General features: G+C 39.8%; 2 protein-coding genes across 2 annotated transcripts; one reads left to right on the top strand and one right to left on the bottom strand.

Annotated features, from left to right (window-relative positions):
• Nucleotides 1-1,830: 1,830 nt before the first annotated feature.
• fam241a (family with sequence similarity 241 member A) lies at nucleotides 1,831-10,235 on the top strand. The gene is made up of 2 exons (XM_057859801.1): nucleotides 1,831-2,163; nucleotides 7,112-10,235. The coding sequence occupies exons 1-2, from the start codon at nucleotides 2,035-2,037 to the stop codon at nucleotides 7,400-7,402; spliced, it is 420 nt and encodes a 139-aa protein (XP_057715784.1). The 5' UTR covers nucleotides 1,831-2,034; the 3' UTR covers nucleotides 7,403-10,235.
• On the bottom strand, nucleotides 6,766-24,564 carry jkamp (jnk1/mapk8 associated membrane protein). The gene is made up of 7 exons (XM_057859800.1): nucleotides 24,460-24,564; nucleotides 23,683-23,762; nucleotides 18,327-18,481; nucleotides 14,784-14,990; nucleotides 10,900-11,081; nucleotides 10,746-10,822; nucleotides 6,766-9,798 (listed from the first exon to the last, which is right to left on the bottom strand). The coding sequence occupies exons 1-7, from the start codon at nucleotides 24,464-24,466 to the stop codon at nucleotides 9,580-9,582; spliced, it is 927 nt and encodes a 308-aa protein (XP_057715783.1). The 5' UTR covers nucleotides 24,467-24,564; the 3' UTR covers nucleotides 6,766-9,579.

The following is a 24,564-nucleotide window of genomic DNA, read 5'->3' as shown; positions in this document are numbered from 1 at the left end:
ACAAGCCTTTATTTATGATAATATCCATGGTATAAATGTTATGACAACAATTTACAGTTATTTAGGCTATACTCTGCACAGCACGGGCAACTGCCCACATAACCACAGGTGGGACTTACAGTAACGTACAGTCTAATTTGTAAAACATTTTTTAAAAATGAGAGATTATAATAAATAACACAAACCCATTCTTTTGCAAGTTTCATCCCCCTCGTCTTCTCTGGCCCCAAAGTTCCCACCGAATTACTAATTGTGCTGCCCAAACCTGAATTTCCCATAAGAGTACTGGCCTGTTGCTCCGGCTGTTGGCCCCAAAGTTCCCACCGAATTACTAATTGTGCAGCCCAAACCTGAATTTCCCATAAGGGTACTGGCCTGTTGCTCCGGCTGTTGGTGGTCCACCTGGCTGACTGCTGGCGCTGTAGCTGGCCTCCATTCCAGGTGGCAGTGAACCTAACCAGCTGCTGCCACGGTAGCAGCCTCCTGCCCCGGCTTGGTTGGCTCTCCGTGAACCTGGCTAGCTGCTGCAGTGCTAGCCTCCTGCTGCACCCAGTCCTGCCCGTTAGTGTGATTGCTGCAGCTGCCCTCATCACCGGTTGTTGCTTTTCTGACTCGTTTTGAACCATTTTTCTTTTTTTGAAAAAAGACAGTAAATGCAACTGTCTTTTTGGCATGTTGGAATACCGTTTGATCCTGGCTGTTTGCCTCCAAGGTGTTTTTTTTTTTTTTTTTTTTTTAATGTCATGGGCATGATTTGTTGGTCCAGCTTTTGCATCAACAAATCTCCGACTCTTTCAAATGACATTAATTTTTTTTTATAAACAACATGCGATTCTTGGGATTTGTTCTGTAAATGAATTTATGCATATTATTATTTTCATTTCATACTGTAATGTCCGTAACTATGCACGGTCCCTTTAAGAGACGCTGGGACTGGAGAGCTGTGAGGTAGTAGGAAGTGAGGGGGAGATGGGCGAGAAGCAAAAGTTAGCAGTCGAATGTAGTGGCAGTCCACTGTAATTTTGTTTATTGTTTTCTTATTGTTGCCACAATAAAGTGGAGAAAGCCATCAACGACTCCTCTCTTCTTTCCCCCCATTTGGGACTATTACAATTCTTTTTTTTTTTTTTTTTAACGTTTTTATATTATTATTATTATTTTCTATAAACGAGAGGTGCCGGATCTGCCCAAAAAAGCCCTGGAACACAGGGAGGCCAAAATCAAGAAGTGCCCGTGTTCCGGCAGGAACCGACCCAAATTAACCCCTGCTCTGTTGACTCATTGGCTGACATTGACGGCGCTATACATCCAATCTATTTGGACTGGGAGGGGCTAAAGCCAAGTGGATTGGACGTCTGGCGCCGTCAATTGCTCTGAAAGATGAGCATTCATGGCCTTTTTTCCCAGTTTAAATAAATTGGATGCCTGGAGAGTGTTCTACCAGCCACCAGGGGACAGTGTCCACTCATTAATACCCTCCAGTTGTAATGTGATGAAACACAGCACAGAAACAAAAAGTGATGAAAATCGAAATGAAATGAAATCGTTTCTTTTTAATGCATCACATAATCACAGCGGCACGGTATGACGTCACCACATTGCGACGTAAACAACAATGGTGAGTTTTGACGGAATAAGGTTTTTACTATTACATTAAACTGCGTGTCATTTTCAAAGCTCATTTTAGATGAGTTCCTAACATTAAAATAAAGCATATAAAACCAACGTCATTTTACTCGGGGTTCCTTGATTAGTTTTTGTGAAATCCTGGCGTGCGCTTAACTTAACAGTTGGTGGCGGTAATGCACTTTTTTAAGTTGCCAACCGCCTTTAAACCTCGAAGAAGAAGGAACGGCAGAAGAAGACGCCAAGAGACGCTTCAGCTTACTCAAGAGTTTTTGTTTTTGTATTTTTAGCGAATCGTTAGCAAATGGCACAACATTATCTACGTCGAGCGGTCCCCGGTCGGAACAGGGTTGTCATCAATCTTTGCCCAAGAAATGTTTTCTGAAAATTGCTGTACTCTCAGAAATCATGTCTGCTGTAACGCCACAACCACCTGACTTGGCAGTGGCGTCTTCAGAAAGCCAACGAAGGTGCAGTTCTCTTCCTCAAGCTGTCAATGACGCGAGACCGACCGAAGCACAACAGCAACCGAACTGGGTATGAAGCTAGCTTATCCATTTACGAGGTTATGCTAACCTGACAGCGATTTAGTTGTGTTTTTACCAACCATATATCCTGAAAGTAGATTTTCCCCATGTACTGGAACTTTTATGTGTTGGAAAAACTCTACGTCAGCAAGATGACATATTTAACGTGCTGATTGTAGTAACAGTATCAAACATTCAAGTTAGCCTCACGGTTGGACTAATGTGATTTGTGCTTGGATTCTTTATGTAGTTTTTGTCATGAACAATCTTTTTAAGCAGTTGATATCACAATTAATTGGTAATCATCAGCATTATCGATCGGTTTAATGTGTTTTCATTAGTTATGTGGAGTCCTGTGTTTACATTTTTTACTCCCTAACACTCATTTTGAGTTTTGAGGTGGACATGGACAACATTAATTACTAGTCCTCAAAAAATTAGCATACTGTGATAAAGTTCTTTATTTTCTGTAATGTACTATAAACATTACACTTTCATGTATTTTAGATTCATTACACACAACTGAAGTAGTTCAAGCCTTTTAATTTTATTGATTATTTTGGCACAAAAAAAAAAGTCAAGAAAGACCAAAAATCCCTATCTAAAAAAAATTGGCATATTTCATCCGACCAATATAAAAAAGTATTTTTATTACAAAAAAAGTCAACCTTCAATTAATTATATCAGCTATGCACTCAATACTTAGTCGGGAATCCTTTTTGCCACTTAGATAGCGGCCTTAACCTCATCCACAGTGTTGGGTCTGGTGTCTCTCAACTTCCTCTTCACAATATCCCACAGATTCTCTATAGGGTTCAGGTCAGGAGAGTTGGTAGGCCAATTGAGCACAGTAATGCCATGGTCAGTAAACCATTTACCAGTGGTTTTTGGCACTGTGAGCAGGTGCCAGGTCGTGCTAAAAAATGAAATCTTCATCTCCATAAAGCTTTTCAGCAGATGGAAGTATGAAGTGCTGCAAAATCTCCTGATAGCTAGCTGCATTGACCCTGTCCTTGATAAAACACAGTAGACCAACACCAGCAGCTGACATGGCACCCCAGACCATCACAGACTGTGGGTACTTGACACTGGACTTCAGGCATTTTGGCATTTCCTTCTCCCCAGCCATCCTCCAAACTCTGGCACCTTGATTTCTGAATGACATGAAAAACATGCTTTCATCTGAAAAAAGTACTTTGGACCACTGAGCAACAGTCCAGTGCTGCTTCTCTGTAGCCCGGGTCAGGCGCTTCTGCCGCCGTTTCAGGTTCAAAAGTTGCTTGACCTGGGGAATGCGCCACCTGTAGCCCATTTCCAGCACACGCCTGTGCACGGTGGCTCTGGATGTTTCTACTCCAGACTCGGTCCACTGTTTCTGCAGGTCCCCAAAGGTCTGAAATCGGCCCCTCTCCACAATCTTTCTCAGGGTGCGGTCACCTCTTCTGATTGTGCAGCGTTTCCTGCCACACTTTTTCCTTGCCACAGAGTTCCCACTAGGGTGGCTTGATACAGCACTCTGGGAACAGCCTATTCGCTTTGAAATTTCTTTCTGTGTCTTAGCCTCTTGCTTGAGGGTGTCAACGATGGCCTTCTGGACAGCAGTCAGTTTGGCAGTCTTGCCCATGATTGCGGTTTCGAGTAATGAACCAGGCTGGGAGTTTTTAAAAGCCTCAGGAATCGTCCACAGGGGTTTTGAGTTGATTCGTTGGTTCAGTTGATTAGGTTAGTGGCTTCTTTAGAGTACCTTTTCATGATAAGCTAATTTTTTGAGATAGGGATTTTTGTTTTTTCTTGACTTTTTTGCCAAAATTATCAATATTAAAACAGTAAAAAGCTTGAACTACTTCAGTTGTGTGTAATGAATGTAAAATGTATAAAAGTCTAATGTTTATAGGTACATTACAGAAAATAATGAACATTATCACAATATGCTTTTTTTTTTTTTTAAAGGACCAGTAATTGACTGACATGATGGACAGACGTCTTATCACCATCAATGGCACCTCGAGTCAATTTAAGGAATAACATTAAATGCGTTGAAATGCAGGAAGCAGTGGCGGATGCTGTTCTTTCAATGAGGGGAAGCTCAAAGTGTGTCCGCCTGTGACTGCTTTGTGACGGTGGAGGGGTTCAGCAGCACCCGCTGCTCAGTAGGGCAAGCAACTAGAGTGCTAGAAGTCAAGTCTCCAAACACAAGCAGCTGCAATTAAAGAAATTTTAAAAAAATAAATAAATAAAAATAGCTTTATTTTCGCTAGTCGTTTTTAACAAAGCAAGTGTCGATTCTGGTTCAACTCAGAACAACGGAATTAGGATTTAAGAATGCCTCCTGTGGATATTAATATGTCAGGATTACTGATTAGCTCATTTCGCTGTCAGTCAAAAAGGGATTCAGCCCCAGATCATCCAATCATCATGTAGAGAATCAGTGTGTCTGGGCCAGTCGAGCCGCTCCCACTGCCCATAGACCTCCAGAGACGCACAGCCATGGGCGGGATAAATCCAGCCTTTAGCCAATGACTCATCTCGTTTCACTGTAGTCGAACATTGCACTCTCAACTCTGGAGACACACAGCGTATAGCCTAAACCCGGAATGCCCCAAAATCAACAGGTATTGAACTAGACTTGCCACAAAATAAACAGAACGTGACCCAGAATGCCCCAAATTCAACTGGAATTGCCCCAAAATCAACTGGAAAGGACCCAAAATGAGAAGTGACTGGAATGCCCAAAATCAATAGGAAGTAGGCCTGAACGATATATCGTTTAAACATCGCCATCGCGATGTGCGCATGTGCAATAGTCCCATCGCAAGGACGTGCGATAGTTTTTTAATTTCATTTTTTTTAATCCACAAACGTTTGTTTTGAGGAAGGAGAGGGGAAAAAAAGCGCACAGCTTCTCTTTCTCTCCAGCAAGTCATCGGCTCCTCCCCCTCCCCCTGCAACAGCGGAGTGGAGGGAGGAGGGGCCGAACAGCAGAGCGGAGGGAGGAGGGCCCGTTCTCAAAGTGAAAGCAAGCAATCAACACGTTGGAGGAGCAAGGAAGACTGTATCCAAAAGGAGTTTTGGAAGTATTTTGGCAAGAACAAGACTATAAGGGACAAAAAACAGCCCTGTCGACAGTGCCTCGCCATGGTTGCCTCAACAAGAAGTAATCTGTCAAACATGTGGGACCATTTAAAACGCAGGTATCTATGCATTCCTGCTACGAGCTCCCCATCAGAGGCTTTTTAGCACAGGTGGGAACATTGTTACGTGCCAACGTTATTGTCTCAAGCCTGCTATAGTGGATAAACTAATAGTCTTGGCCAAAAACCTATGAGACCCAGTTGAGAATTGCTGAGCAAGGAAGGTGGACGATATGCAGACAAATACATAACACAGCTGAAGGAATGTCTTTTCTTCTTTTAATGTGACAGCTATCAGGAAGGCAGGAAATTTGGGAGTTAAAATGGTTCTGTTATTCATCACAGTTATTTGCAGTTATTCAGTTCAATTATTTACAAGTTCAATTGAGTTTGTTTCTTTTATATTTAAATTTATTGTAAACCGTATTTTTCAAATAACTATATATAGTACAGCTGCACATAAAGTTTTGATACTTAATATTTTTGTTGAAATATTTTTACAACTTTGTTGCCGTTTTGCAGTTTTATATTGTTATATTTTGTGTAAACAACTCAGGGGACTAATGCACTTGCACTTTTATTAGTCAGATTTAATATTTAAGTTCAAATATGTTGACAACTTTGTTGTTTAACTGAGGTTTTTATGTATTGTTATAGTTTGTGAACTCTTTTGTCATATTTAATATTTTTGTTCAAATATGTTGACAACTTTGTTGTTTTACTGAGGTTTTTATTTGTTATAGTTTGTGAACAACTCTTTTATTTGTCATATTTAATATTTTTGTTCAAATATGTTGACAACTTTGTTGTTATTTTACAGAAGTTTTTATTTGTTATATTTTGTCAAAAACTAAGGGGACTAATGCACCTGCTCTTTTATTTATCATTTAATGTATTTGCTGCTGTTGAAGTGTAAAATATTGTATTCAATAAATGATCTATTTTGTGCAGACATGACTTCCTGGATACCTTCATACAGAAATCTTCATCATTAACAAATTAAACGGTATTATATGAATACACTGTGGTCACGGTGTGTTATGTAAAGTATTTCCAAACACCTATTCAAGTCATTTAGTGAAAATTTCTTTAAAAAAGATAGATCTTTTTTTTTTTAATATCGCAATATAATATCGCAATATATTGCAAACCTAAAAAAAATCGCGACAATAGTTTTTTCCAATATCGTTCAGGCCTAATAGGAAGTGACCTGTAAATATCCCAAAATCAAGAGGTGTCCTAAAATCAACAGGTATTGAACTAGACTTGACACAAAATAAATAAAACATGACCCAAAATGAAAGGGAAGTGACCTGGAATGCCCCAAAATCAAAAGGGACCCAAAATAAAACGTTCAGTGACCCGGAATGCCCAAAATGCACAGGAAGTGACTCAAAATTAATGGGAAGTGACCTGTAAATATCCCTAAATCAACAGGAATTTAACTGAAATTGACACAAAATGAACTCTCCAATGCTCTAAAATCAACAGGAAGTGACCCAAAATGAGCAAATGACTCATAAATGCCCCAAAGTTAACAGTTGACCAAGAATCAACAAATTCAACTGGAATTGCCACAAAATTAACAGAACGTGATCATAATTGCCCCAAAATCAACAAGTGACCCAAAATTAACAGGAATTGAACAAGAAGTGACCTCTAAATGCCCCAAAATTAGCAGGAAGTGGTCTGTAAATAGCCCAAATCGAATGTCCATGAGGGATAGTGGCGATTACTCGAGGAAATTTACTTCAATTAGTAAAAGTCTTAACTGCGGAAAGAACTATATTTAGCACTAATGTCTTTTTTTGTAAACATTTTCTCCAGGTTGAGGGGAGCAGGGCCCAACCTTTGAGTAATCCCACCATGAGGTGGTTACTAGAGGACAATCCCAGCAGCAGGCAGCCTCCAATTGACGACTGCGTGCGGATGGGGACGCTGTTCGGGATGTTCAACAAGTGTCTGCGAGGGATGGGTTTCAGCCAAATGTACTTTGGGGACAAGATAGTCGAACCTGTTGTGATTGTCTTCTTCTGGCTTTTGCTGTGGTTCCTTGGCATTCAGGCCCTGGGACTGGTGGGAACGCTTTGCATCATTATCATTTACATCCAGGACTAAAGAGGTGGCCATTTTCTGGAAGCTGTGGATGCTTCTGCACACTGGATCAACAGTAAATGCTGAAAATTGTCGCATTTTAGCATTTCTGTGAATGTATACTACTCTGACAATGATTGACATCCAACCCTGAGTTTATCACTAGTAGACGTCCAAACCGTTTGAAGTAGGAGTGTGGCAGCGAATTAATGTTTTCATTTGCTGCCACACACCCACTTCAAACAAATTGGACGCCTAGCTCTGTCGTTGGCAGCCGATTCGTTAAAAATGTCCAAGGGCATGATGCCTTTTTTTTTTTTTTTTTTTTTTTTGGTGCAAGGTTAAAGGTCCATGACATTGCCATCCCTAAGGACATTGATCAGTCACGCCCTTTCATATCAAAACATCCATGCATGTCTTTTGGACCTTGCTTTGTAAGATGTGGAGGACCGTAAAGTTCACTACTGCTGATTGCATTTCCCGGAGGGAAACAATAAAATCACGTGGAAAATGAAAGCAAGTTCCTCTGACTTGTTAAACGTTTCATGCAAAAAATATGCCAACTTAATTAGGATTCATAAGTTTTTATAATACTCTAGTAGTGAGTAACAATGTACCGTATTGGCCCGAATATAAGAAAGTGTATTTTGCATTGAAATAAAACTGAAAAATGCGGTCTAGACATACCCATTCACGGAGCGATGTTCTGTCATGACAACTCTCAGCTACTCTCCCCATTCACGACGCTAGATGGCGCCAGATATCATTGAAGCGATGTTCTGTCATGACAGATCTCAGCTACTCTCAAGTTTGCATTGTTTTATTGCAGTGTTTTTCCTTATTCAGATTTGTATCAAGACTATAGTTACAGTTAGACTTCACTTTGATGGTTAATGCAGTTATTGCAATTTTGTTGTTTGGTTTATTTACATTTCAAAAACCAGAAGCCATTCATTTACGAATGTGATTGCACTTTAGTTTACATATTTAAATGTTCAGATATTAAGATTTGAATGAGGCAAAAGAACATGCTTTTTCTCTCAAATATATTGTAATTATTTTCTGTATAAAAATTAATTTGGTGTTCAAAAAGTCTTTTTTTCAAACTTGAGTTTTGAAAAAGAGGGGGTCGTCTTATAATCAGGGCCGTCTTATATTCGGGCCAATACGGTATATTGCCAAAATGATATAAAACTTTCTATTGGCATTTTACATAGATATAAATAGACTTGTTCCTGCAATGTACATCACTGCCAGCAAATGGCACCCAATTTGCGTGGACTTAAAACATTCAATATGCCATGGTAGTATCGACAAACGGCCTCAGCACTTAGTGTTTGCTAACCGTACGTGAGTAATGTAAGACGATTGGAAACACATAATAAAGACAATTCATTCCAATATCAAATTTAGAATAAAGCAGTCATAAGTCAAAACCACTGGTTAGAAATAGACTTTACCATTTACATCTGTATGCAATTATGCTGCGCATGTTTACACTTGTTTTAGGTTGCAGCAATACTTCAGGTATTTAACCTCTGCGGCGGGGGGGCGGGCGTCTTTGTTGTACAGTTTTTTTCACCAAATTTAAAATGTGCTATATCATGGGATATCGGTATATGACATTTTTTCCCATATTTAACAGTACTTGGGGCAGCGCGCTGACCTGATTGTGTATTCCAGTGTACGTCAGATTTAATACAGTGCTCATTGAAACGCCAAAAAGTGGTAAAGCTCATTTTTCTTCAATAAATTCTGATGACAATTTTTAAAACACTTTCCTATAGCATCACAAAAACAAAAGCAAAAAGCCAAAATTTTAACTCATTGGCTGCCATTGATGACAATAGATGTCCCATTCAATTTGGGGGGCGGCAGCAATCACTCAATTGCTGTCAACCCTCCTAGTCAAAATGGTTTGGACTTCAACGCCGATGAAACATGATCACTCAATGCCAGCCATCCCCGTTTACATGGATTTGATGTCTATGTCAATGGCAGTGAATGAGTTAAATATTCAAGGACAATATTTACATTATATACAAATACCTTCAATATTTCAGTGACTGTGTAACAACTACTCTAGTGTAACTTAGTCTAATGGACAATACAAGTTTTTTATCATGTGAAACTGAAATGACAGAACCACTGAGTGAGAGGCTGTAATATACATGTATATAAATATGACTTGGGGGAGGGGGTCAATGTCCATTGCTGCCTTCTGATAGGATGCGGCTCGGCTCTGTGAACTTAGCTGTAGCAATGTAGAACAAGGCGGGACCGGGAACGAGAGCCAACAGCGGAAGGTCCTGCTCCAGCTTGTCGAGGCGTGAGATGGAGATGATGCCATACGCATGGAGTAACCAGTGACTGAACAGGACTACCAGGCGCTTCTTCTTGGCAACCAGGTTTTTGAAGGTCTGTTTGGAGAGTTGAGAAGAACGAGTCATGAAAGAGTTCATTATTCTGGAAAACTCACAGTTAAAACAAATGTTACTGTAGTTAGGTAGTACTTTCATGCGTTTTCTCAATCAGTCACATTGTCATGCTTAACTGAGAACTTATTATATAGTCCAGTGAAGAAATAGATATATTAGGCGGGACTAGATTTAAAAGAAGAAATTCAAATTCGTGACTAAGCAATAAATTAACCCCTTGATACCTGAATTCACACTTAACAAATATACATCAAAAAGTCATGGGGGAATACATAATATATATAGACAGAAAATTTTAATTGACAAATACAACAAAAAAATTGGAAAATCCTAGATCACAATATTTTTAAAAATACTAAAAACTAAAAATTAGAAAATATAGATAATTACAGATTAAAATAAAACTTGAAAAAAGATGACAAAAAAATATATGAGCAAGTATAGAAACAATATTTTTTTGAATAAAACATTTTTTAAAAATGTATGAAAATATTCTTTTTTTCCATTTACTATTTAATCATTTTAATTTTTTTTGCCAAAAAATTTGATGAAAAAAATGTTTGGACTAATTTTCTATGTCTATTTGTATATGTTCTTTTTAAAACTTTTTAGATTTTCTCATGATTTTTAGCTATTAGTTACCTACTTTTCAGTATATTTTTTCAACAATGCTTTTTTTCAAATTTATGAATCCCTAGAACGTCTTACATATATTTGTTAACACTTCGTTCGCAACTGCTAAATTCGAATGAATTAAACTTCTACTACAGGTAAACTCTAGGGTGTGAAAATTTTGTTTGAAAAGAGTCACGTGATTGGACTTCTATCACCGCCAATTCCACTGAAAGAGTTAAATGTATATTCAGGCATTACAGGGTTACGTAAAAATGACTCGAAAACTAATCAAACAACAAAGTGAAGAATTTTACCTGTATCTCGGAGGCAGACATGTACACGGCCAGAGTAACCAAAGATAGGACAAGTATTATAAAGGGAAACGCATAATCTGAAACAAACAAATGTTTTTATATTATAACTTGAGCGAACACGAGCTGAGTAGTAGGTAAAGTAGTCCATACTCACAGAGTAATCCTCCCCCGACAGCCTGAAGTACAGTGAGGATAGGGAAGAAGTAAAGAGCGGCATAGATGCTCTTAAATCGATCAGACTTGCCCAGACCGCATGCTATCTTTTTAACCAGCAGAGGGCGTAGCAGCATCATCAGCACCAAGCAGAAGGCATAATAGATTAATACAATGGTGTACCTGAGGAAAGAAAAGAAAATGATCACATTTTTGTAGCCTAGTCCTTTGCGAATTGAAGACATTAGAATCACTGACACATTTTTTTTCTATCACTGGATTGCTTCCCGCCCCACCCACCCATCCATCCATCCACCCATTATCTACCGCTTAATCCGGGGTCGCATCAAGGTGGCAGCAGCTTTAGCAGGGAAGCCCAAACTTCCCACTCCTCAGCCACTTCAACCAACTCCTCCAGCAGGATCCCAAGGTGTTCCCAAGCCAGTCGAGAAACATAGTTTCTCCAGAGTCATTCCCGGGGATTCCTGCCGATGGAACATGTCCGGAACACCTCTCCAGGGAGGCGTCCAGGAGGCATCCGAAACAGATACCAGAGCCACCTCAGCTGGCTCCCCTCAATGCGGAGGAGTAGGCACTCGACCCTGAGTCCCTCCCGGATGACCGAGCTTCATACCATATCTCTAAGAGAGAACCCGGACACCCAGCGGGGGTGTCTCGAAACTCATTTTGGCCGCTTGTATCGGGATCTTGTTTTTTTTAGTCACGGCCCACAGCTCGTGAAGGTAGGAACGTAGATCAACTAGTAAATCGAGAGCTTCGCCTTTTGACTCAGCTACTTCACCACAACGGACCGGCACAGAGTCCGCATCACTGCAGACGCTGCACCAAGCCGCCTGTCTATCTCCTGCTCTCGCCTACCCTCACTCGTGAACATGACCCCAAGATCCTTGAACTCCTCCAAAACTCGAAACAGCCTACAGGTAACAAGACAGCCAGCACTTCTACAGTTTGTAACCAGCCTTTAAGCACATTCTATTGTCAGTGTTTGTAACCATAGGCGGAGTTTTACTTTTGTTGGGCTGGGGGTAAAGCATGTTGATGACAAACAAAAGTCAAAAGTTTGAACACACCTAAACATTTTTTCCTTTACCTATTTTCACTACTATTGTAAATCCTCTCTCAATACATCAAAACTATGAATGAACATGTGGAATGGCCAAAAAAGTGAAATAACTGAACACAGGTTTTATATTCTACATTCTTCAAAGTATCCACCTTTGAGGTGTCGCCAAACTTTTGGCCAATACTGTATATACATCAGAGGTTGTGCTAGACCTTTTCGTTGTCTGTCATTTTGACTGACAGGGTCATAAAAATCCGGTCATAATCTATTTTTACCCGTCACTTAAATTTTTAAAATGATAATAATGACATATTCAATAGTATTTAGTTTTCATTCATTTTTAATTAATATTGTAATGCTTGCTTGGCGGCGAAAAATTAGACACGGACGTCGTGGTATTTTTCTCCCTCTTTTTACTCTGCTTACCGCCAGCAACACCAACAAAACAACAACTCCGCCCCCAAAGAAAAAGAGGCAAATATATACACAGGCGGCAATCTAGTCCACCAATTGGATGACGCACTGGCACACTGGGTGCACCAATAAGAACCTCGCGTTGATATGTCAATCACGGTGCCGCCGCCAGACCCCGGTGACTGTACAATATTCTGTCCGAACAAGCTTAACAGAATCCACACCGTGCCATCAAGCATATGAATATGTAACTTTTTCTCCGCAGTGACAAAAACAGCTGACTGTGGCCCCAGCAGGTAGCCTACATATGGAACAAAGAAATTAACAGTTCACCTGCTGTGGCCTGAACGCAGTCTTCCTCCTGGTGCGCATGGACTTGAATTGCGTGCCCGCTTGTGCATAATCAAATGTCTCAAGTGGGATTCCTTCAGAGGCTATTGTCATGAGGTTTTGGACTTCTGCCTCGGACAGACGACTTAGTTCGGACACTCAGTTGCCTTGACATTTTTCCGAGTAAGGCCAACGACGTCATGCATTAAGAGAGACAATAGCTAATTTAATATGCTCCCTCGCCACCCTGTGGTCTGGGGTGTGAATTGCAACCTGTCAAAATGACAGATGGACTTCAGTTTTTTCCGTCACCGTTTTAAAAAACCGGTCAACGACGGAAAATATTTGGTTAACGCGACCCCTGATATACATATATATAAAACTGTTCAAGCTTAGTTGTTGTTGGTTGCGTTTGAAAGCTTAAGTTTACAGAAATTCTAAATGTCCATCTCGCCTCCACAGGTGTAGTTTTGGCTTAGCAAAGCAAAAGCTAGTGTTTTAGGTGCTAGTCAAATGATCTGCTCGAAAAATGATTTTGACCCATTATGAAATACATTGTAGGATTCTTGTTCATTTCATTGGTTTTTGTTGTTTGTTTTATTGCTTTACAACTTTTATAGACAATATTTTAACAGCTAGGTCTTTATTTTAAAGGGGAAATTCAGAATTTTTGACATTAGGCTTTATCTTGGAGTTAGCGGGGGTTTATTTAGTCGTTGGAGTTGATTTGAACAAATTCCGTGCAGTTTGTCAGTTGTTTGTTAGTTTCAGGGCACCGGGGTGGCTAAGCTAGCGCGAGTCAATGGTGGTTGAAATCAACTCCATCGACTAATTAAACCCCCGCTAACTCAAAGATTAAGCCTTATGTGAAAAATTCAATTACATGTGATGACATTTTTTTGTTGTCATTTTTATGTTGAGGCAGCAAAAGGAGAAAAATTGGTAAAAAAGTAACTGATACGTTAGTTTTAAAATAACTTATTTACTTTGATAATAAAGTAATCGGTAAAGTAACTAGATTACTTTTTTGAGGTGTAATCAGTAATCAGTAATTAAATTACTTTTTAAAGTAATCTGTGACAACACTGGATGTGGGATAAAGTAAGATATCTCACATCACTCCTTCATGTAAGCAGTGACACTACACAACATCACATCTGGATTTAGATCTACTGAATTTTCTCTGATTAAGCACTTGCACCATCTATGGTGTCAGACAGGCCAAACCTTGACCTGCAGCCTGCCATTGCAGAAGATCTGGTTGGCCCACCCATGCCGATGAGCCACCTACCTGCAGATTAACTACTACTTCAGACAAATCAGTAAGTATGTTAAGTACCAAACGCAAACGCTTTGGTCACACTGCTTAATAGGAGCGAGGGTGAGAGGCTGTGGTACTGTACGAGCATGAAGCAGAAAAGCATGCATATATTTTTTACATTAAAAACCCGATCCTTTTCACCCAATTCCAACCCCCTGAAAAATGGTGCTTTCGGCCCGATTTCTGATCACATGATCAGATCGGGGACATCCCTAATTTGTATAATACCGTTTAATCTAGGCTTGCTGTATATAAAAGGGATCCAGGATCTTCACATTTGCTTTTTTTATGAAGTAAAACAAAAGTTTACATGTAAAAAAAAAAAAAAAAATTGCATGCACTACAATATGACTATTGCGCATGCACAGATTGCGATGGCGATGTCCAAACAATACATTGTGCAGGCATACTACGGAGCCTTCTCTCGCTAGATCAAAGCAACAAACCTGTCAATCATCATTAACTTTAAGTACCAAAGGCCAGTTGCACTGGTGACCAACAAAAGCAGCAAGAGGAAAAAAGAGGCTGTACGAGCACAAAAACATATTTCTTTTAACTAAACCCCGATTTCAATCGATTCCGATCCTCTTAAAAATGGCGCGGCCAGCCCGATTTCCGATCAAGTGGTCAGATCGGGACATCCGTGATAAATATTATTGAAATGCATGTTTTTCCGACAGTTATAATGAGGATAAAAACACTGTTGAATCCGGTGGTTTGAGAGGACAGGACTTACAGTGGATAGACTGCTTCCTGAGTGCAGTGCAAAGTGTTGATGTAGTCCGGACTAGGATTATACAGCATGGTGTACCAATCTGAGAGCATTTGGACTCGACAGGAGTTGATACTAAGCTTCCCTATTGGCTCCATGACCAACAGCGTAACCACGGCAGAGACACTGCACTCCAACAAGGCTGTGATGTGCTGCAGCAAAGCACTGGAACTGATATCAGAAAAATCCAAAATTACTAATACATACATTTATTCCTGATACTGACTCCAACACCCTGCAAAAATATACACTTTTTTGTTCATACTAAATTACTGCATTTTCACTTGAATTGAAAGTAATTGCTACAATGGCTTGGTCAGACAGACTGCTTTAACTCTTCAGCCGCCATTAAGAATGGTAGACGTCCAATCCAGTTTAAGTGTAGGGGCACTTTCTATTCATTTCCGGGGCACTTCCTGTTAATTTTTTTTTTTTTTAAACAAACAGTCATTCGCTGCCTGCCACCCACCCACTTTTAATGGATTGGACGTCTACAAGTGATAAACTCATTTCTATTCATGCTAGAAGTATGAAAAGATCTTTCATTGCCCCAACCAAAGTTGCCTCAGGGCAGCCACGTTGGTAGCGGCAACGTTCCCACTAAAGTCAATGCATTGACATTAAAATTAAGTCATAACTTGTTTGTTTTTCAAAGATTATTTTATCAATGTCAAAGCAGCTGCTAGTTACTCAGTGGCTGCCATTGACATAAATTGATGTCCAATCCATTTGAAGTGGGCGGGCTGGCAGCACTGCTACCTTTCCAATGGATTGGACTTCTACTCACTTAATTTCACAGCAGAAGTATGATTGGAAACTAGATCTCTAAAAATACATACAGTGGTACCTCTACATACGAAGTCCAGGACCTTGCTGGTAAGTCGAAATGGTCATATGTCGAGCAGGATTTTCCCGTAAGAATACATTATAATTCCATTAATTCGTTCCACAGCCCTAAAACTTACACTAAATCCTTATTAAATATGGCAGTTACTATTCCAAATGACAATTACACATAGCAAAACAAATAAATTATAAATAAAATCGGAATAATATACAGTGCCTTGCAAAAGTATTCGGCCCCCTTGAACCTTTCGCCACATTTCAGGCTTCAAACATAAAGATATAAAATTTTAATTTTTTGTCAAGAATCAACAACAAGTGGGACACAATCGTGAAGTGGAACAAAATTTATTGGATAATTTAAACTTTTTTAACAAATAAAAAACTGAAAAGTGGGGCGTGCAATATTATTCAACCCCCTTGCGTTAATACTTTGTAGCGCCACCTTTTGCTCCAATTACAGCTGCAAGTCGCTTGGGGTATGTTTCTATCAGTTTTGCACATCGAGAGACTGACATTCTTTACCATTCTTCCTTGCAAAACAGCTCGAGCTCAGTGAGGTTAGATGGAGAGTGTTTGTGAACAGCAGTCTTCAGCTCTTTCCACAGATTCTCGATTGGATTCAGGTCTGGACTTTGACTTGGCCATTCTAACACCTGGATACGTTTATTTTTGAACCATTCCATTGTAGATTTGGATTTATGTTTTGGATCATTGTCCTGTTGGAAGATAAATCTCCATCCCAGTCTCAGGTCTTGTGCAGATACCAACAGGTTTTCTTCCAGAATGTTCCTGTATTTGGCTGCATCAATCTTCCCGTCAATTTTAACCATCTTCCCTGTCCCTGCTGAAGAAAAGCAGGCCCAAACCATGATGCTGCCACCACCATGTTTGACAGTGGGGATGGTGTGTTCAGGGTGATGAGCTGTGTTGCTTTTACGCCAAACATATCATTTTGCATTGTGGCCAAAAAGTTCCATTTTGGTTTCATCTGACCAGAGCACCTTCTTCCACATGTTTGGTGTGTCTCCCAGGTGGCTTGTGGCAAACTTTAAACGAGACTTTTTATGGATATCTCTGAGAAATGGCTTTCTTCTTGCCACTCTTCCATAAAGGCCAGATTTGTGCAGTGTACGACTGATTGTTGTCCTATGGACAGACTCTCCCACCTCAGCTGTAGATCTCTGCAGTTCATCCAGAGTGATCATGGGTCTCTTGGCTGCATCTCTGATCAGTTTTCTCCTTGTTTGAGAAGAAAGTTTGGAAGGACGGCCGGGTCTTGGTAGATTTGCAGTGGTCTGATGCTCCTTCCATTTCAATATGATGGCTTGCACAGTGCTCCTTGAGATGTTTAAAGCTCGGGAAATCTTTTTGTATCCAAATCCGGCTTTAAACTTCTCCACAACAGTATCTCGGACCTGCCTGGTGTGTTCCTTGGTTTTCATAATGCTCTCTGCACTTTAAACAGAACCCTGAGACTATCACAGAGCAGGTGCATTTATACGGAGACTTGATTACACACATTTGGATTCTATTTATCATCATCGGTCATTTAGGACAACATTGGATCATTCAGAGATCCTCAATGAACTTCTGGAGTGAGTTTGCTGCACTGAAAGTAAAGGGGCCGAATAATATTGCACGCCCCACTTTTCAGTTTTTTATCTGTTAAAAAAGTTTACATTATCCAATAAATGTTGTTCCACTTCACGATTGTGTCCCACTTGCTGTTGATTCTTGACAAAAAAATTATATTTCATATCTTTATGTTTGAAGCCTGAAATGTGGCGAAAGGTTGCAAGATTCAAGGGGGCCGAATACTTTTGCAAGGCAATGTAATAATAATAATAAACGTAATAATGTAACGAATCGGGTTGTAATGTGGCGAATGTTTTTTGCTGTACCTGAACGCACCACGTGGCTGATTTGACAGAGCGCGGGAACGGTGAGCTTGAGTTTACCTTCGTTTTCAATGTTTTCTTGAGAACACCGTCAACTGCGGTAGGCGTTTTGTGTTGGATAAGTTGCGAAGTAAATGATTAAAAAACGTGACGAAGCTGGCAATTTCTTTGGCGATGTTACCACAATAATAATTGTCACCTTAACTTATAAGGACTGGCGAACGGTGGTTGGAGGAGGACCGTGGAGATTGTTGAGCCAGTTTACTGATGCGCACCCCACGCTCATATTTCTCTATAATTTGCATCTTCATTTAGAAGGTAAGCGTTGCTTTTTCCTGTTTCATCACCTATACCAACCTTTTTGAAACCTGTGTTGATTTCTCACACAAGAAAATCCGCCGTGCGTTCGTCTGCGGTGCTGTCATCGTATCTCAAGCATGTTGTCGGATGTAGAAACAAATGGCGAGTCAAATTTTACGTTGAATGTCGAGAAGACCGTGTGTCGAAGCGATCGTAGGTCGAGGTACCACTGTATTCCACATTATCAGCGCATTTATTTGAACTCCTTGATAGCGATGATGCCATTTTAGTGCCGTATCGGTACCTATACTAGTACGCTTCCACCCTCCCAGTTTAAATGGACTGGACGTCTTTAAGTGTTAGACTCATTTAAATATACAGCAGAAGGATGAATATTGCATTCCTGTTGTTCAAGACTTTGTGCGACACATTTTGCAATTACGCATTTTCAAATAACTCTCACCTTTTCTTTCCAGAATACCACTCAATGAAGAACCAGTGAAGCACAAGAGGTAGCATGGCCATGAAGCCAAGATAGAGCCAATCATACAGTTCAGGGGACTCAGTGCAACGCTCGCACACTTTCTGGATATTAGCCCGTTCTCCACGAGGGCAAACCTGTAGTCGATCCCAAAAAATACAGGTAAATCAGATTATATGAGCTTTATTTGTTATTAATTGCGACAAAATTTAATTCCAAGTTCAGCCCCACCGAGACAGTTACAACATTACATAGAACGTGAAGGGTGTACAGGCCAAGCTGCCTGCCAGATCACTATTAGGCTCGAGCGTATGACGTGGCACTCGCGAGGTTTCCGCCGCTATCGCCATTGTGGAAGCGAGAAACATAAGCAATGAGGCATTTCAACACAGGTCGCTCTTTAAAAATGGTTGGAAATTATTGTGCGGTAAAGAATTGCAACAACCGATCGAATAGAAAGGAGAATGTACAGCTCGACGGAACACCATTGAGTTTCTTCCGGATCCCTACATGGAGAAAAGGCGAGGGAAAGCTCATATCTGAACTTACCAAACGTCGAAGAATGGCATGGGTGGCCTCGATCAGAAGGAAGGGCATAACGTTTGATTCTCCAGTTACACACTGAGTTTGCTCTATGCACTTCCACTCCGGTAAGTTAATTTCGTTTGTTTACGCAAATTTCAGTAACTTTACGCCCTAAGTCGGCCTGTTGTTAGCTATTGCTAAAGCTAAACAACTAGCATGCATACATGTGCATTGTCTTCATAAGACATAATTCATGTCGTTGCTAAATGAAAAAGCTGTAATATTTTGACGTGAGAGAGTGGCAAAGAATTTGTACACAGGCTACATTTTATGCAGCAAAAGATTTGTACATCCGTGGTCACAGACTAATGTAAACACACATTGCCTACCTTTGCTAGAAAGATGTGTTGCCGTTTGCTATGGTCATAAAGTGAAGATCCTGCACCCATCCGCAGCAAAACTGTTCGTAGCTTTGTAGCGATTTGTAGTTTCGGAATTGCTGATGAGTGTAGTAACATATACCAAACACTAAATACAGCATGATGTCCATTTCGCGTAGTGGTGGAAGCTTGTCGACATCTTTATTCCATTTGTGTTCGGCTTGCTCGTGAGGGTCAACATTTTTCACATCCTTAAAATTGCTCACATATCTGTCCTTCGCCGTGGTAACAAGTTTGTCTCTGTATCGAACTGGCAAGTATTCCTTACTTTTTTCCATCTTTGGTTGCCGCTAAGTTTAAATGTCCCGTGATGCTTCCGCAATGGTTGCGTTGTCGCAAATCTCGCATGATCCCGTGCTGCTGTGACGTAAACGCTCGAGCCTAATTAAGAGTGCTGCTGAAGTGTGAAATGGAACATTAGGGGGTTTAAAAAAAAAAAAAAAAAAAAAAAAAAAAACGACCTTTCACTGCCCTTCAGAGGAGGAGGAATGATATGCCCGAGAGAAAACAAGCCCCAACATTATAATGTGCACGCGTATAATATGAATGCAAGTTGATTAAAAAGTAACTCCCTATTTCAAAATACTATACAATATAATATTTTTCTGTTTTTTGGTCTATGTTTCATGATGTATGAGAATTAAATCAATGTTTTTATTTTTTTCTAAGGTCTTTTATGGAAAACTAGGCCATTTCATCAGAACTAAAGCGGACAAGGCCAGCACAAATTGCGATCAGCGCTCAGATCAGAAGCCTGCATCTGTCATAGTATGAGGTTGCATGAGTATGTTTCGTTTCGGCAAGCGCAAAAAAAGTATATTCATTAGGGAGGGCCCATTTTCTCTCTCATGTCCATAAGTTCTCTATTACCATCACCAATGTACCGATCTCTCTTTCTACTCAGGTTAAGAGTCTGGGTATCATACTCGACAGCACGCTCTCCTTCTGGTCACATATCAACAGCATCACCAGATCAGCCTATTTCCACCCTCGCAACATTTCTCGTCTTCTCCCTTCTCTCACCCGCCATACCGCTTCCACCCTGGTCTTATAACCTCCCGGCTTGATTATTGGTCTTATAACCTCCCGGATCGATTACTGCAACTCACTGCTCTTTGGTCTTTCTAACAAGTCCCTCCAGAAACTGCAGCTCCTCCAGAACTCAGCAGCACGCCTCATCACTCAGACCCCCGCCACACACCACATCACCCCCATCCTCCGTCAACTTCACTGGCTTCCCGTCAAACAAAGAATCAATTACAAGATCCCTATCATCACCTTCAAAACACTCCATGGCTTGGCCCCTCCCTACCTTCGCAATCTACTCTGTTTAAAAGATCCACCCCGTCCGCTTCGCTCTTCCACTATCTTCCCCCTTTCCATCCCCCGTGTCCGCCTCTCCACTTTTGGTTCCAGAGCTTTTAGTCATTGTGCCCCCCAGCTCTGGAACTCCCTAACCCTTGATCTTCGCAGTGTATCTACCCTTTCACTTTTCAAATCCAGACTCAAAACACACCAGTTCACTCTTTCTTAACCACCATGACCCCGAGCTCTGTTATATCTTTACTGTACTTTTAATCTTTTATCCTTTTAATATCTTTTTTTTTTTTTTTTTTTTAATGATTGTTATGATCATACTGTGATTCCATCTCTCTTGTGAAGCGTGTTTGTGTGGCTCGAAAAGCGCTCTAGAAATAAAATGTATTATTATTATTAGGGCTGTCAAAATTATTGCGTTAACGGGCGTTAATTATTTTTTTTTAATTAATCACGTTAAAACATTTCACGCATATAACGCACATGCCCCGCTCAAACAGATTAAAATGACAGCAAAGTGTCATTTCCACTTGTTACTTGTGTTTTTTGGTGTTTTGCCGCCCTCTGCTGGCGCTTGGGTGCGACTAATTTTATGGGTTTCAGCACCATAATTATTATTGACATCAACAATGGCGAGCTACTAGTTAATTTTTTGATTGAAAATTTTACAACCTTTATTAAAACGAAAACATTAAGAGGGGTTTTAATATAAAAGTTCTATAACTTATACTAACATTTATCTACAAGTCTTTCTATCCATGGATCGCTTTAACAGAATGTTAATAATGTTAATGCCATCTTGTTGATTTATTGTTATAATAAACAAATACAGTACTTATGTACAGTATGTTGAATGTATATATCCGTCTTGTGTCTTATCTTTCCATTCCAACAGTAATTTACAGAAAAATATGACATATTTTATAGGTTTGAATTGCGATTAATCACGATTAACTAATTTCAAAGCCGTGATTAATTTGATTAAAAATTTTAATCGTTTGACAGCCCTAATTATTATTATTATTATTTGACACGGACGCTTCGGGGCAGTGTTCTGGGGTGCTAATCACGTGACTGACTGATGACATCAGAAGCGCTCGATGCATTTTTTTGGTCAAACTGTGGTTCAGATGTCAAACATCGAGTAACAATCGGTGCGCAACTCTCTAGAAAATAGAATTTCATGTTGGTTTATAACAGTGATTCTCAATTATTTTCTATTATCCCCTCACCCCGAAAAAACTAAATGTTTCGTGCCGCCCCCCAACTCTCTGCAGCCACTGTAAATATTATCATTTGTCTATACAATTATTGTTATAAGTACACCTCTGCATAACACTGTGTCCTTTTTTATATTAAAGGAAACAAGGTAATATAGATCAACTTACAATAAAGTATAACTTTATTAACATTGTTTTGTTTGTAACAGAAAAGATTTGAAGTGCATCAATTTGTCTGATTTAAAAAAAACTTAAGTCACATCCAAACTGTAAATATGCACTCAAGGTATTTTTTGACCATTTGATACTGAAAAATAAATGTAATAAAATCAATACAGAATAATAAATTGTAATTGATTACCAACAATAACTTATGAGGACAATATGCCAAACAATTTAACCGAAAAAGCAATATGGTGCTTTATGATGTGTGCTCGCTGGTTTACTGATGAAATACTGACAAAGTGAGACGATTGTTGTAAATATTCAGCACATTTTTGCTGAAAAAAAATTAAGCGGCTTATCAGTGTGATTGGGGACTAATGTCTTTAAGTGACATCTTAACTGCAAACAATTTTAGACACAGTCAACAGACTTCTCTTTCCTCGTCTCCCACTCCATTAAAAGTCAAAGCCAAAAGCTACATATAGACATGTACCGCTTACCGGTTTCAAAGTATACCGTGGTATGAAAACGTCAGTTTCAAAGCCGGAAAAAAATTCTGTCATACCGTCGCTATGGTATTAGCTATTTTTTATGTCCCAAAAATGCAGGGAGGAATCCTCGCTTGCCGCTGCAACACTCAACCCTCCGCTACCGATTGTTGCTCTCTGTCAGTGAGTCAGCTTTGCTACATGGTGGCTGGAGGGTGTAAAACTCCTGAACTTTTTCTCCCTTTAAATAAAATTAAACCACTGGTATGAGAATAGTTTGGCTACAGAAAAGCTCCAGACGGCCGCGGCTTAGAGGAGGGGGGCCAACCGATATGTAAAACATGTTTGCAGAGGATACCTGCCGAGGACGCAATACCTCCAATATGATTTCGCATTTATACAAAATTAATGGTTCATAAACACTGTCATGAACGTTTCCCACCAGCTACGAGAGTTAACTCCAGCGTGTTTAGTATGTCTAGCAGTGGTAAAACATGTGGTGTTTTTTTTCTCTCTCTGGCAACTGTCTGTGTTGATAAAGAGTGTGTGTATAATGTAAGCATGTTACGAATCATACACATGTGCTTTTTTAAAATAATTGAATTATTTTTGTTCTGATGGTAATATTGTTGAGCTGTGGCTGTAGGTTTAGGCTCACTTAAAGTATTGACTTTATTTTAATTTAGAATATTTCAGTTAGTTATTTTATTTTATTTTTTATTTTAACTTAACATTATACTTAAGTTCCAATTTGCTGATATGTTTTGAAAAATAAACATCCTGTTCAATGGAAAAAAGTTTGGGTTTTTTTTTGTTTTGTTTTTTTTTTCGCATTTTCGAGCTGTAAAAGCAATAACGTGATAGCGTGAAACCGTGATATTTTGCCTTAAGGTTACTATACTGTCAGAGTTTCATACTGGGACATGCCTAGCTACATACACTTCGTCATATTTCCTGTCTTAGCTCTCCATATCTCCAGTGCTCCTTGCTGTGTGCTCTTGTTTGGGTCCAAAATACTGCCCGCACTCTGAAAATGAGACCGCCACTGCCACCCACCGAGTGGATATTCAATTACACTTCATTCTCGTACAAAAAAAAAAACATGTTCCCCAAAGTCACATGCGCCACCCCCGGCATCTCTCTGGGGCGCTGCACTATTTGAGAAGTACGGGTTTATACTTACACCACAGTCTCTTTCAACTGATCCATTCAACATTATTCTGCCGCAGTACAGGCCCGGGCACGTAGCGGTCATGGCTACACCTGAAAGAGATGAGACAGATATTACTGATTTTGAGTAACAAAACTTCATGTTGATCTATAGTTCATACATTGGTCAATTTTCAACAGATAACATAAATATGATATGTCATCAAATTATCGATTCAATGAATCATTCATATAACAGGGTGTAATAATCGAAAGCGTCATTTAACTCATTGGCTCCCATTGACGGCAATACAGATTCAATCCATTTTGACTGGGAGCTGGTGAACATAAATACACAATGTTCTGCTGGATTTGTTGTGTTTTGGTACTAGTTTACCTGGTACAGAAATGTTCCGTGTCTTAGCGGGGCCATATTATCAGTCCTAAAAAAAACTCCCAGTTCTCCCACAAAGGGTTCGTTTGCTTGCAGCTTTCAATTCAAAAAGTGGTATTTCTCATAATTCCGACAGCACGTGAAGGTAGCACTATTCCTTCGTTAGCTGCACTGCTTCAGCAATAAATAAATCATGACATTACAGATATCCATAGTTACATATAAATATACATACATACAAATACTACTGCTGCTGCTAGTAGTAGCACTGTAGTATGTATTGAAGGGAAACACCATTAGGCAAAATTTTAGCGACCTAGCAAAGCAATCGTTCCAATTCAGGAAACTGTAAACATTATCGCACAGGGTCTACTCAAAACACAAAATAGATTGTAACTGGTGTTCAGAAACACTAACCATTCATAGCGAACTATTCTCAAGGCCTCCGGTTTTCAAATATTACCATCCAAAGCGGAAATACTTGAAGCACTGTCAACAAATTACTGCCGATGCCAAACAAAG

The sequence above is a fragment of the Corythoichthys intestinalis genome, chromosome 15 (assembly GCF_030265065.1).
Source record: "Corythoichthys intestinalis isolate RoL2023-P3 chromosome 15, ASM3026506v1, whole genome shotgun sequence".
NCBI lineage: Eukaryota > Metazoa > Chordata > Actinopteri > Syngnathiformes > Syngnathidae > Corythoichthys > Corythoichthys intestinalis.
Note: the sequence above shows the minus strand (reverse complement) of the source record. Positions and strands in the feature narration are given on the sequence as shown.

Bases quoted from the DNA above. Each gene is read 5' to 3' on its own strand.
- fam241a (XM_057859801.1), top strand. From the start codon at position 2,035: ATGTCTGCTGTAACGCCACAACCACCTGACTTGGCAGTGGCGTCTTCA. The intron at 2,164-7,111 runs GTATGAAGCTAG...CATTTTCTCCAG, and splicing joins CACAACAGCAACCGAACTGG to GTTGAGGGGAGCAGGGCCCA.
- jkamp (XM_057859800.1), bottom strand. The intron at 10,823-10,899 runs GTGAGTATGGAC...TGTTTGTTTCAG, and splicing joins TGTCGGGGGAGGATTACTCT to ATTATGCGTTTCCCTTTATA. The intron at 9,799-10,745 runs GTAAAATTCTTC...CTCTCCAAACAG, and splicing joins TGTCTGCCTCCGAGATACAG to ACCTTCAAAAACCTGGTTGC.